The following is a 13,877-nucleotide window of genomic DNA, read 5'->3' as shown; positions in this document are numbered from 1 at the left end:
GTTTCAACCCACAATAAATAAGTTTATTAATTTCATCAATCAACAATAACCCGATTACCCGTTCCCGTTATCCTCACTTTACGTCCCTAAACACCTATCATAAGGGACCTAGCCTAAGGATCATCATCTGGATGGACACTACTGCTGAGGGAATTCCTTAACAATAAATGTCCTAAAGGCAACCATGTGGGGGATGGAGTACACCGGTGAACACATCGTTCACAAACACCTACAGGTTGCGAGCCTGCTAGTGTTCCACTGGACTGTCTAGAAGAGTCCGTGGTCGTCATCCATACTCCGCTAGATGACAGAATCAACAACATCAACATCGAGGCCTCTCATCATTTTATCACACATCACCTATTACATCTACCCATGTTTTACCCCAACATTTTCGTAGATATAAAATACGCATACAGTTTAAATCATTGAAAACATGTATAAAAACGTTCATCCAGCATAGATAGCAAGTATTCGGATAATATGCACACATAGCACGTAATTTATATAAAATACTTCATATCTATGTGTAAGTTGAAAGTAACTATGCACTCACCTGAAAGGTGGTGACTCAGCACTCGGACAGTGCTTCGATACTCTCAAAACGATATTCCTTCGATAAAACCTAGTATCAATACCACTAGGGTTTAGTCTAACGATAACCGCGACAAATTAATAGTCTGACTATTATTATTATTATACAAGCGTTAATAACACTCAATATAACTCATAATAATAACCCAAATAATTATTTTAAGGACCTAATAACATTCCTATAATTATTTGAAAGCTATATTAAAAATTGCGTAAGCGTAGTACACTTACGACGAATTTTATCGAAAACCGGAACTTATTTGGAGCAGCGTTTTGAAACCGAAAGACTCCTTTTTCTCGGGACTCCGGGAGCCTCGGGGCTTCCCTCGGGAGCTAAGGGGTTTATCTAGGGTTTAGGGGGGGTTTGAGGTTGTAGAGAGAGAAAGTAACTAGAGAGAGAAGTGACAAATGAAGTTGCTTTCGCTGCCTTTTTATAGCCTGCGAGGCCTCGGTACGCTGGGCGTACCTCGGACCTATGCGGGGCGTAACCATTGGATAAGGCTGCCAGCGAGCTTCCAGCTGTCTAACACTCGGAGTAGATCAGGGGCGAGGGTACGCGGGGTGTACAGATTCCGGACACGGGGCGTATGCGGGGACCACGTGTCGGCCATCCGAAGCGAGCTGTGATCAGCAAGCGACGGTCAGGATAAAGCCACGTCATCAGTCCATGCATCAGCTTCGCAATTTCACTTTCTAACTTTAAAAATTCATAACTTTCGCATACGAGCTCCGTTTTCGACGTTCTTTACATCCACGCGAAGGTGGGAACGTACTCTACAACTTTCGTTTAGACTCTGTCAACTAATTTTGACTCGATTTTAAATTTTATATTATTAACAGGCCGAGACAGGATTGGTTCGTTAAATCCTCATAACTTCTTCATCCGACATCCGTTTTCGCCCATCTTTTTCTCGTTACGCTACTCTTAACGAGATCTTCGATTCTCGTTTAGGTCGTGTTGGCTAAAAATCACTCGATCTAATATTCGAATTTCGGGTTGTACACTGCTAATCCGAAACTTCGAAAAATCATAACTTCTTCATACGAAGTCAGATTTGGGCGTTCTTTTTATCGATGTTCTTAGTTTAACATATTCTACGACTTTCGTTTAGAGCGCTAAGGCTAAATCTCGCTCTATCGTAAATTCACTATTTACGCTTCCCGGTATCGTGCCGGTTCTGTCGCGGAACTTCGATGGGTCATAAATTATTCGTTATAACTCGGATTTCGGCGTTCCTTATATATCCGGAATCCTTGTTTCGACCACTACAACTTTATGTAAAGATATCGGGCTTATCTCACACTTTATTTTTGACGCTTATTTTTATTCTTTATTAATTATACATTTATAATTAAATAATAAACACATAAACACACATAATTCACATAATACTCAAATATTTCATCTTTATTACTTCAAAAAGAGTTACAATAGTTGACCTAGACTATTACATTGACAAAAATGCTTAGCCCTGAAACCCGGACGTTACACCACTCCCCAAAAATTTAACTTTCTTAACACAAAAGACCATACAACTCATGCATAGAGAGATTAAGAAGTTCAAGCACCCATTTTTATGGATTAAAACAATCTAATACAACTAAAAGGACAGAAGAATAGCTTTGGAGTACACCAAACTCACAAAGTTCCATACTTGGGACATAAAACCCTAAAAAGGACCCCAAACACAAGAATTATAACAAAAAATGAACAAGTTTTGAATACATTTGGAAGATGCACCAACTGAAGTAGAACTCAGATCCAAGAGTTAGAAGCACAAGCTATCATTCCTTCAAGGTTCCTTCTTCACCAAAAGTTTCACAAGAACACTCAAATGAGTCACAAACACTCACACAAACTAGAGGAATGAGATTAGGGTTTAGAAGAGGTCGGAGGCTGATAATGGTGGCTAGAAATGAGGCCATCATGTTCTTTAAATAGGGACACAAAAAGGTAATAGGGTTTCTTCTGAGCCTAGTACGCCAGCGTATCAGGTGGCCTCCACGATCAAGCTAAGCGCATGAGTACGTTGCGCGTACACATGCGTACACCCCCACGTACTCAAATGCCACCTTTTTCAACATAAGGACCAATCTTAACATATATAAAAAGGTTAAGGTTTGAGAAGTTATACCTCCTTTTTGGGGATGTTACACCACTACTGGTTACACCTTACATGTTATCAATGTTAAGTACAAAATGGATCGACCTAGATTCCAAATGTACAACTGGAACAACATATATTATCAATTTCATCACATTCACAATGACATACACTGGTATTAAGGATGTTACCAATGATGGTCATCATGTTGATCATACGTGATATCTCGGATCACCGTTGATTTATGTTGGTGGTCCTAATTGATTTGATATTGTAACACTCAATAGAAACATAAGTGGACTCCTCCAAGCGGAGATAAGGTCACCGTGAGCACGTGCAATGTATATGAGAGAGGTATGCGAAATTCCTTGAAAGTCCCAATTACATGAGTTAAGATATATATATATATATATATATATATATATATATATATTGTGACATCCCCAATTTCACGGCCAGAAAAGACCGATTTGTTTATGTTTTGTTTTATAAATCAGAGTATCCGTTTAAAGATAACGGTTGCGGAATTTGTTCCCAAAACAAGATATGATAAAAACTTATCAAAACATTTCTCAAAGAGAATGTATTTTCATTAAATAGTAAAACCTTGGGATGTCATGTTCCGATACAGACACATGAGCATAAACAGAACATACATTCATTTACTCTAGTGATTTACATCTCCTTTAATCTCTCAGTGCAAAGCAGCTTCGTATTGATACCTGTGATACAATTAAACTGAGTGGGTCAGACTTGGGAGCCTGGTGAGCATATAGGTTTTCAACCCATAATAATATAGTTATTATATTTAATTATCAAACAATCAACCCAATTACTCATCCCCATTATCTTCCTTACTCTTAAGGGTCTACCCTAAGAATCATCTATTCGTTCACTCCGTATTAGGCACTAAGACAATAGCTGCCATGATTCTTTATTAGGCACTAATACAATAGTTGCCATGATTCTTTATTTGGAACTAAGACAATAGCTGTCAAGGTTCTTTCGTAAAGCACTAATTCCATAGTTGTTATGGCTTATTCATCGGGTACTAAATCCATAACTACTAGTGTAGGTACTAAGTCCATAGTTACCAACGTTTATCTAACAATACTAAATCCATAGCTACCATCGTCTATCTAATAGTACTAAATCCATAGCTACCAACGTTTGTCTATACGGTACTAAATCCATAACTACCAAGGTTCATCTATACAATACTAAATCCATAGCTACCAAGGTTCATATATACATTACTAAATCTATAGCTACCAAGGTTCATCTATACAGTACTAAATCCATAGCTACCAAGGTTCATTTATATAATACTAAATCCATAGCTACCGAGGTTTATCTTTCGTCTCATCCTCAAACACATCCTTCATCGCACACCAACTATTTTGTCTACCTATGTTCTACCCAACATATTTGTAGAGATAAAATACATATACAATTTAACTCATTTAAAACCTATATAAAACTTCAATTCCATGCCCATCTCAAATAGACAAATAATATATAAACACATAGCACGTATTTCATAGCAAATACTTCGTATTTATGTGTTCGAAGAAAGTAACTACACACTCACCCAAACATATACTTAATACATTCAAACAATACTTGTATTATACTCGTGTTTATGAAAGGGACTATACACCCACACATATAAACAACTTTATATTATACACATAACACATATTTTATAAAATACTTAATATTTATGTGTTAGAAGAAAGTGACCACACACTTACTTGATCATAAGATGATCGGACAGCACTACGACTCTTCAAGTATATATTCTTCGGTGAAACCGGGATCACTTCACACACCGGGTTTCTTGCGGACAGAGCTTCGGCTCGGAAACTCTTTTCTTCTCGGGATCTTCGGGCTTCGGTACTTGCTTCGGGTCTCGGGGTTGATACCGGGGCTTCGGGGGTATTTCTTTGCACGTAAATCGATGCAATACAGGTGAGAGATGAGAGAAGGAGCAACCAAACTCGGCTGGCCCTTCAAATCTATTTATAGGGCAAAATCTGCCCTTGCCACGTTGTGGCACATTTTTCCACATCGTGGGCTTGGTCGTCACTGCATGCGTCATCGCAAGTTGCATCTGGGGGACTCCCGGAGGTGTCAGAAGACTGGCCACGTCGTGACACTGCTTGCCACGTCGTGGTATCTGACAGTTTTGGGGTTTCGCGCCCCGAACTTCAGAAATTCATAACTTTCGCATATGAACTTCGTTTTCGACGTTCTTTGTATCGACGCGAATGTGAGATTATGCTCTACAACTCTCGTTTAGACTCCATTGGCTAAATTTGACTTTCTTTTTAATATATTATAATTATATTACTTGTATATTATTTTTAGTAGGCCGAGACAGGAAAACTCCGTTATAAACTCATAACTCATTCATCTGACGTACGTTTTCGTATGTCTTTCTATCGTTGGACTACTATCGAAGACATATTCGACTCTCGTTTAGATCACTAAGGATAGATATCTATCCACCTTAAATTCACTATTTACGTTGCGCTGGGTCGCGCTGGGTTGTGCCGGTTCTGTCGCGAAACTTCGACAAGTCATAACTTCTTCGTTATAACTCGGATTTTGACGTTCTTTATATGCACGTAAACCTTGTGACATATACTACAACTTGGTTAAGATTAACCCTTCTAAATAATCTTCCATCAAAAGTCATTTTTGATGCTTATTGTCTCTAAATTGACTAGCCCGGATCTACGGACGTTATATATATATATATATATATATATATATATATATATATATATATATATATATATATATATATATATATATATATAATGGAAGAAGTGTCTATCTTAGAAAGAAAGTGAATGAGAGCTCGATTGTAGGATCAAAGTGGATGGATTGAGAATGTTAAGTGAGCCAACAAAAGTGACAAAACTAAGGATGGGAGCGGGGGTATTTTTTGAAAAAAAAAATCGGGGACGGGAGTGGGGGCGGGGGCATGGTTAACCCCCGTTTTACTTTCGGGGGCGGGGACGGGGGTTGGTAGTCTCGTCTCGAAACCCCCATTGGCGCCCCGTTAATAAATTATATATATTTACATATATTAATTATATATAAATATAATAAACAATATAATGATTTTTACGTACTAAAATTCAACAAAAACATGTTTTTAAGATATTTGTAACATGTAAAATTATGCTATAAATAACTATTTGTTACCTAAAAAATAGTTTATTTTAACTTAAACAAGAACTTCTTTTTAGTCTACATAAGGTAGCTCAAAATCAATCGGGGCGAAGGCGGAGGTAAGAAAGGGAATTCGGGGGCGGGGGCAAGGGTGGAAACAAGGATGGAGATTTCGGGGGCGGGGGAATGAGAGAATTTTGGGGGCGGGGGCACAGATGCAGTCCCTATCCCGTTTGCCCTCGTTGACATATTTATTGAGTCGACGTGAGAAGGATGGACAATATAACAGAAGTGGTTGGAGTGAACAGCAGGACAAGAGGTGATATAATCATTGGTAAAAACATTGGAATGTAATTAGCTAACCAAAAGACCAAACGGATTTTTATGTTTTATAAACTTTCGGTCGTTTTTCTTCCAAATTGCCCTAATTTTCAAAATCTTATCATTTTATCCGTATATATGATATGATTTTCCCGATAATTATATTAGTAGTTATGAAATGTAATTAGCTAACCACCGTAAAAATCTTCATTGCCACCTCCCAAGCCCCAAGCTGGTCACTGGGTGCTTACTCCACACGCAGACATCTAGGTTTTGGCCATATAACTTCCCGCCCAAAACCCCTTACGTTCGCAAATTCGCCATAGGTTTCGAATCTTTGATCCTTCAAGCCACCTGGTATAGCTTCAATGGCGGAAACAGAAACTGCTGATACTAGTAAAAATGTTATCAAAGTTGAGGAAGAAATCGAAGGAGACCAAATTGGCACAAAAAACTATCGTTTCAGCAAAATCGGCGAATCTGTTCCCATCAAATCTGATGCAGATTTCAAATTCGATATGGACAACCTTCCGTCTCGTCCCATGGCAGTCTCAGAACGTTTTGGAGTGATTATTGTTGCTCATTCCTCCGGTAAGAGCTCTTTCTCGTTTGGAGTTTATTTACGTCATTTGATGTTAACTAGGGCTGAAGGTCGCAAGTATCGAGTTAGTACTCTTACTTTTGTATCGAAGCTGCTACAATACTGATTTTTTCTTTTCTTAAGTCAGTTTCATTTCCCCTGGAGAATTGTTAATGTTTCGGGATAGAGTTTGTCACAGTGTATGTATTTACTTTAACGTGGCTTGGATTGGTTGCTGGTAGAGTTATGTCTTATGAGGTGTAGTCGAGCTGATGTTTACCAAAATTTCTATCAAACATTGAGTTAGTTGTTACTTGTTACTTCAGAACGATCTGATTCTGAAACTTCTCCAAAACTTGATAACTGCGAATAGTTTAATAACACAAACTGCCTATTGAAAATTAGTGGTATTCTTTTGTACCTATACCCATATGCATATTGTAGAAAATTACAAGGTTGGAACTTGGAAGTTGGAACTCAGAAATCAAAGTTCTTTTTATGTATTGCAACAGAAAGGGAACATATATTATAAACTGTTCAGGGTTTCCATAATATTACTCCACTTTGTTGCTGCTAGGGTTTTGTGTTGCAAGGACCAAAGATGTTATGGATTCAGCAGAAGAGTTGAAAAATGGAGGCACTGGTCCTTGTATACAGGAGCTAAGTGTTGTGGATGTTTCTGTTGGAAAGATTTCCATATTGGCATTATCTGCAGATTCTTCCATGCTTGCAGCCTCTGTTGGTTCTGACCTTTATTTTTTCTCAGTCGAAGGTCTTCTTAATAAGGTTCGTGATGCTTTTGTTATTTCATTTGCTATCTGTATAACCCTCAAATCTGGTGTTTCCATACAATGATCGGCTTAAGCATTGGTTTCAAAATGGTTTTTGTTGATGGGCTAACTTCTTGAAGTTCAATTTCCTTTTTATTCTTTCTTGAGAATCAAAAGATAGTTTGTTCAAGAGTTGATGCAATGCCACTGTGGATATGATTGTTTCTCTCATCTTTTAGGATCAAGAACCTTCCTTTTCCAAGTCAATCAATGGCTCAAGTTGCATCAAAGACATGCAGTGGAGTCCACGCTTGAAGCAACAGTATGTTGTTCTTACAAATGATGGAAATTTATACCATGCAGCTGGCCAAGATGATCTTAATAATCTTATGGACAATGTTGATGCTGGTAAATTTTATATTCTCAACTATTTAAAGTTTTCTTGGGTTGATTGATTCCTTGTCCTTTTTTTTGTCTGTAAAAGGCTTAATTTCTGAGTAGATACTTTAAGAAAACTTAAATACCACTTTGTTTATCACTGTGTTTTTGTTGTCTAGTTAACTGGAGCATGGATGGAAAGTTTCTTGCTGTGGCGAAATATGATTATTTAAGCATTTTATCATCAAAATTTGAAGAAAAGTTACAAATTAAGTTACTATTCGATTCATTAGTTGATGATTCCGCTCCAGATTCTGTTGTAAAAGGTATATCACTATCTAAATCTTGATTACTTTAACTTAATAACCTTATATGCATGTAGTCTACTTCCATATAGCTTTTCATTCTTGTGTGTTTACAAGTCAAGAAGGAACCTGAAGTGTCTTTATGCTTTTCTTACAGTGGATTCTCTCAGGTGGGTCCGCCCAGATTGTATTATCTTAGGATGTTATCGTCTGAATGCTGATGGGAAGGAGGAGAATTATCTACTTCAACTCATCAGTGTCAAAGATGGAAAAATCACAAAAGTAAGTAAACACATTAGTATCATCCTTAAGCTCTTTATTAACATAATTTTGTATTAAAGGTTTATGTTTTTGGTTCAGATTCATATAGTTTACATGTGGATTTTGTTTGTTTGCATGCAGCCCTCTTCCAATCCAGTGGCTTTGACTTTTAGTGATGCGTTTCTTGCTATAAATGAGGATGACATTCCATCTGGAAGTGGACCCCATATGTTTGTGAGCTATGTGGATGAATGGTTTGTTTTTATTTTCTCTTTTCCTAATATACATATTGCTTAGCATCATAACTGTTTTGGAAATCTCTGCTGTTTCTTGCTAATTCCATGTTCTTTTTGAATCATATGCAGTGAGATTGCATTTGTTGCTAATAGGAAGAACACAGATCAACACATTGTGCTATTTGGTTGGTCTTCAGATAAGAATAATGAAGCTGAAATGATAGAAATCACAAATGATGCATGGATTCCAACAATTAATCTTCAAGGTAACAATGGCATCTGCTAATAATCTTGATTAATTTATTTCAATAATTCTAATAAAACTTGCTTCCTACATCAGAAAACAGTGATGATAATCTGATATTGGGGCTTGCTGTTGACAAAGTTTACAAGGATGAGAAACTTAGACTCACACTTGGGGAACAAGATACAGAAGTTTCACCATGTTGCATTCTTCTTTGCCTTACTATTGATGCAAAGGTTTTTATGTTCCATTTTGCCAGGTATTTCTCATTTCCGAAACTACAAATAATATTTAAAATGTTATTATTTTTCTTTTCTTTCAAAGAAGTAAAGCTTTGGTTAACTTACAACTTCTTATGTAGTGCCACAGGCCCTTCCCTTTTGTCAGAAGATGCAACTTCTTCTGTCTCTGATGAGGAAGTTGAGTCTTCTCCAATCAGTTCTCAAAATCAAGTGATGAATATTGTTAACAATAATAAGCAAATTGAGGATCAAACTCCTCAAAAAGTAAAAGTGGATGAACAAAATGAGAAAGCACACAGTGAAGCTCATACAATGAAAAAAGACGAAAAAACCAACTCTACATCAGTTTTACAGCTAGATAAAGGTGCTACACAACAACAAGTTCCTGTTGTTAAAGATGTGAGGAAGATTGAAAATGAAAAAGTTGCTGATTCTGTTTCAAAAAATGATAAATCAAACAAAACACTATTTGGAGGTTTAGAATCATCTTTCAATAAAGCTTCTTCATTTGGTTTTCATGGTTCATCTGGAAGCTTCTCTAGTTCTTCAAATGTTTTTGGGATGCAATCTTCTAAGGCTTCATTTGGTTTGAATACTTCATCTGGATCATCACCCTTTTCTTCAAATGCTTTTGGGATGCCATCTTCTTCTTCTTCTTCTTTTTCGTCTTTTTCTGGTATCCAAAGGAGTGCAGAATCATCAGGCAAAATAGGATCAACTAATCTGCCTGTTTCATCAGGAACATCTTCTAGTGGAGGCATGTTTTCTTCTAGAACTTTTGAGCTGAAGTCTCCCTTTTCAAATACAGGAACAGGAACCACACCTTTGAAACTTTCATTTCCCAAAATGCCCTCTGCTCCATCCACAACTACTTCAACCACATCTGGGGTTAATGTTATCAACACATTGCCTGTAATGTCTACTACACCACCGAATCTAGGAAAATCTTTGGATTTGAGATCATCTGACAAAGGAAATTACAGAAGTCAAACTCAGTCAAGGATGTTAAATTCTGACCCAAATCTATCAGAACAACACAGTGTAAGTAAATGTAATCTTTTCACTTTAAAAAAAAAAGAAAAAGAAAATCAGTCTGGAGTTTATTCTGTTTTGTATTGTATTCAGGTTGAAGAGATGGCAAAAGAACTAGACACTCTGTTGGATTCTATACAAGGACCAGGTGGTTTTTATGATGCCTCTGTTTCTGCCCATAAGCAATCTGTTACAGCTCTGGAAGAGGGTATTTTGGTACTTTCAGAAAGATGCAGAAAATGGACTGTAAGTTCCTTCCTTCCTTCACAATCACCTCATTTGATTCTTCTCTGTAGTTTAAAATATTTACCATACCGACCTTACTTATAATAATAGGACACAATGGATCATGGGATTGAAGAGGTTCAACTTATCCTTGACAAGACTGTTCAAGGTAACAAACATCAAATTTATACGAAATAATTTCTATATTTAGTTATTTACCAATATATTTTAATTGCTTTTAATTTATAGTTTTGGCAAGGAAAATATATATGGAGGCAATAGTGAAACAAGCAACCGATAGTCAATATCTAGATATTTGGAATCGCCAGAAGCTGAATTCTGAATTGGAAATGAAACGTAGACATATTTTACAGATAAATCAGGTATTTACTATTTAGTTCTTTTCTTACCAACACTTATTTATTTTTTATTTTTTTGCGTTATATTTTATTAAAATAAAAATGTTTCCTTTCTGCCAGAATTTGACAAATCAGCTAATAGAACTTGAAAGACATTTAAACACCCTTGAACTCCAAAGATTTGGTGATAAAGGCGACCTTGAAACGAATCGAAGATCTTTCCATACGAGACATGGCCCACCAAGGTGATTATTATTTATTATTTATTATTTATTATTTAATTAATAATAATAATACTTTGTATTTAGGATTAAATATTAATGAAAGAATCTTTTGGTTTACAGGCACGTTCAGTCTTTACACAGTTTACACAACACCATGAATGCACAGTTGGCAGCTGCAGAGAAACTCTCTGAATGTCTTTCAAAACAAATGGCTGTGCTTAGTATCGAAACGGGACCCACAAAAAAACAAAACGTGAAAAAGGAGTTATTTGACACAATCGGAATCTCCTACGACAATTCTCCAAGTCAAGAAAAATCTAGGTCAGTCCCACCAAAAAGTCAACTTGTAATCTCTGCCAGCTCAGACACAAAGAAAAGTCAACAAAGTGCTGTGAAGAGTTCTGAACCAGAAACAGCAAGAAGGCGCAGAGATTCTCTCGATAGGGTAAAACCGTAAATTACCTTTCTTCTTTCTGTTACATAAAAAAAATGACATTTTTAACCTTGAAAATTTCATTTCAGAGCTGGGCAAGCATTGAACCCCCAAGAACAACTGTAAAAAGGATGCTTTTGCAAGAGGAGCGGACAAGTACAAGTACAAGTACACCTCCCGCCAGATCATCTTTGCCACCTGGCACTAGAAAACTCGATCGGTTGTCTGTGGGTCCCACGGTTTCTCATAATATGCCATCAGAAACACAAATAAAGCGACATTCTGAGAGACAATTGAATTCCTCCTCAATTTGGGGTAATAACAGTAACAGTAACAGTAACAGTTTAGATTCAACAAAAACTCCACTGGTAGCAGCTTCTGTGCTTTCTTTAGGCTCTGTTTCACATTCACAGTCAACGCCTGTTGTAAGTCAAGAGGTTGAAAAGTCAAAAAGCCGTTTCACCTTCAACTTAAAATCAGATGACCCAAAAATTACTCAACAGCCTCCAAGTTTCTTGGAACCTTCAAAGTCACCTGCAACAAATATATTCCAGAAGAAGCCTCTTGACTTCTCAGAATCAAGCAATAAAGAAACCGAAAAACCAAACTTTTCAGTTGGAGACATGAACCAGAAGCCGAAACCCAAAGTGGCAGAAAGCTCCTCAATTTGGTCAAAGAAGAGTCAAGAATCACCATTTTCTGCCACGTCATCATCTACTGCCTTTTCTGGAAAAAGTTTCTCTTTGGATTCATCATCATCATCTACGAAAGAGAAACAGCTTAGTGAAGCTGTGTCTTCTTCTGTTGCATCATTGTCTGTTCCTGTTACTTCAACACCTGCATCCTCAACGCCTCCCATTTCATTTAGTAAACCATCAACCAGTTTTGGGATCCAATCAGGTGCTACTCAGACAACCACCCCACTCTCTGCACCTTCACCTTCACCTTCTTTTCTTTCGTTTTCATCCTCCATTAAACCTTCAGCCAACTTAGATTTGAACACTTCCAAATCAAAACCAGATACAACTGAAACTCCAACTCCAACACCTAGTCTACTTTCATTACCCAAGTTCGATATAAAACCAAATGAGAATTCTTCAACTCAAATTTCACCTCCCACCCCTGTGGTTTCCTCAGTTGCCACAAGTAGTCCCTCTCCTTCGTTATCATCAAATCCAAAACCAAAACCAGAACAAGAACAAGCATCATTAGTGATACAAGATGCTGCAGTTTCACAGGAAGATGAGATGGAGGAAGAAGCTCCTGTACCTGAAACACCTCCCACATTGGGAAATTTCAGTGGGTTTGGGCTCGGGTCATCCCCAAACCCGAACCTGGGTGCACCCAAACCGAACCCATTCGGTGCACCATTTGGTAACCCGGTAGCTACTCCATCTCAACCGGTTCCTTCATTTGCTCCTTCTCAACCTACTGGTGGTCTGTTTAGACCTGCATCCTTCAACATTGAATCTTCACCACCCATGCAACCTTCACAACCGTCTCAACAACCAAATTTCAATGCGTTTTCTGGCGGATTTGGTGGTGGTGGTGGTGGGCAGGGGTTTGGTCAGCCGCCTCAGATTGGGTCGGGTCAACAGGTGTTAGGGTCGGTTCTTGGTTCTTTCGGTCAGTCGAGACAGTTTGGTGCTCCAAGTTCTTTTGGGGGTTCCGGTTTCGGTGCCAGTCAAACTGCTGGTGGTTTTGCTGCTGCTTCGTCTGGCGGTGGGTTTGCCAATCTGGCTTCCGGCGGTGGAGGTTTTAGTGGTTTAGCCACCAGTGGTGGTGGGTTTGCAGCGGCAGCTACTAGCGGTGGTGGATTTGCCGCTGCGGCTACTGGCGGTGGTGGTGGATTTGGTGGTGCCGCAGCAGGCAGTGGTGGATTTGGTGGTGCTGCGGGTGGTGGTGGGTTTGGTGGTGCTGCAGGTGGTGGTGGATTTGGTGGTGCTGCAGCGGGTAGTGGTGGTGGATTCGGTGCTTTTGGGAGCCAAGGTGGAAGTGGATTCTCTACATTTGGTAGTAGTGGAGGAACAACACCAAGACCTCCCTCTGAGCTCTTTACACAGATGAGAAGATAGATAATCATATATAGTTTCAAATCTAATGTTGAAGGTAGTATATTCCTATATGTTTGTTTATCTATTAAACAAAACCAATATGAACATTTTTTTTGTTTCTTTAATTAAACAAATGTATTTCTTTTCACGTGATAACGAGTTCAATGGTTTTTTGGTTATGGTTAAGAGAAAATGCTATTTTTAAATGTTTTCGTTATTAAGTGCGATTTATGTTTAATGTATTATTTTATTCAGTTTGTCAAAATCTTAGCATATATAAATATTAAATCTTAATATTCAAAATTTAAAAAGGTTTAGGCGCTTTTGTTTA

The 13,877-nt window shown here is 37.8% G+C and overlaps 1 protein-coding gene across 1 annotated transcript; it reads left to right on the top strand.

Annotated features, from left to right (window-relative positions):
- The first annotated feature begins 6,389 nt into the window (after positions 1–6,389).
- Positions 6,390–13,725, top strand: LOC111896999 (nuclear pore complex protein NUP214). The gene is made up of 15 exons (XM_023892976.3): positions 6,390–6,794; positions 7,361–7,569; positions 7,793–7,961; positions 8,111–8,257; positions 8,394–8,518; positions 8,639–8,751; positions 8,863–8,999; positions 9,074–9,236; positions 9,339–10,260; positions 10,345–10,497; positions 10,588–10,645; positions 10,726–10,859; positions 10,956–11,080; positions 11,180–11,504; positions 11,582–13,725. The coding sequence occupies exons 1-15, from the start codon at positions 6,572–6,574 to the stop codon at positions 13,565–13,567; spliced, it is 4,989 nt and encodes a 1,662-aa protein (XP_023748744.1). The 5' UTR covers positions 6,390–6,571; the 3' UTR covers positions 13,568–13,725.
- Positions 13,726–13,877: the final 152 nt, after the last annotated feature.

The sequence above is a fragment of the Lactuca sativa genome, chromosome 1 (assembly GCF_002870075.4).
Source record: "Lactuca sativa cultivar Salinas chromosome 1, Lsat_Salinas_v11, whole genome shotgun sequence".
Taxonomy (NCBI): Eukaryota; Viridiplantae; Streptophyta; class Magnoliopsida; order Asterales; family Asteraceae; genus Lactuca; species Lactuca sativa.
Note: the sequence above shows the minus strand (reverse complement) of the source record. Positions and strands in the feature narration are given on the sequence as shown.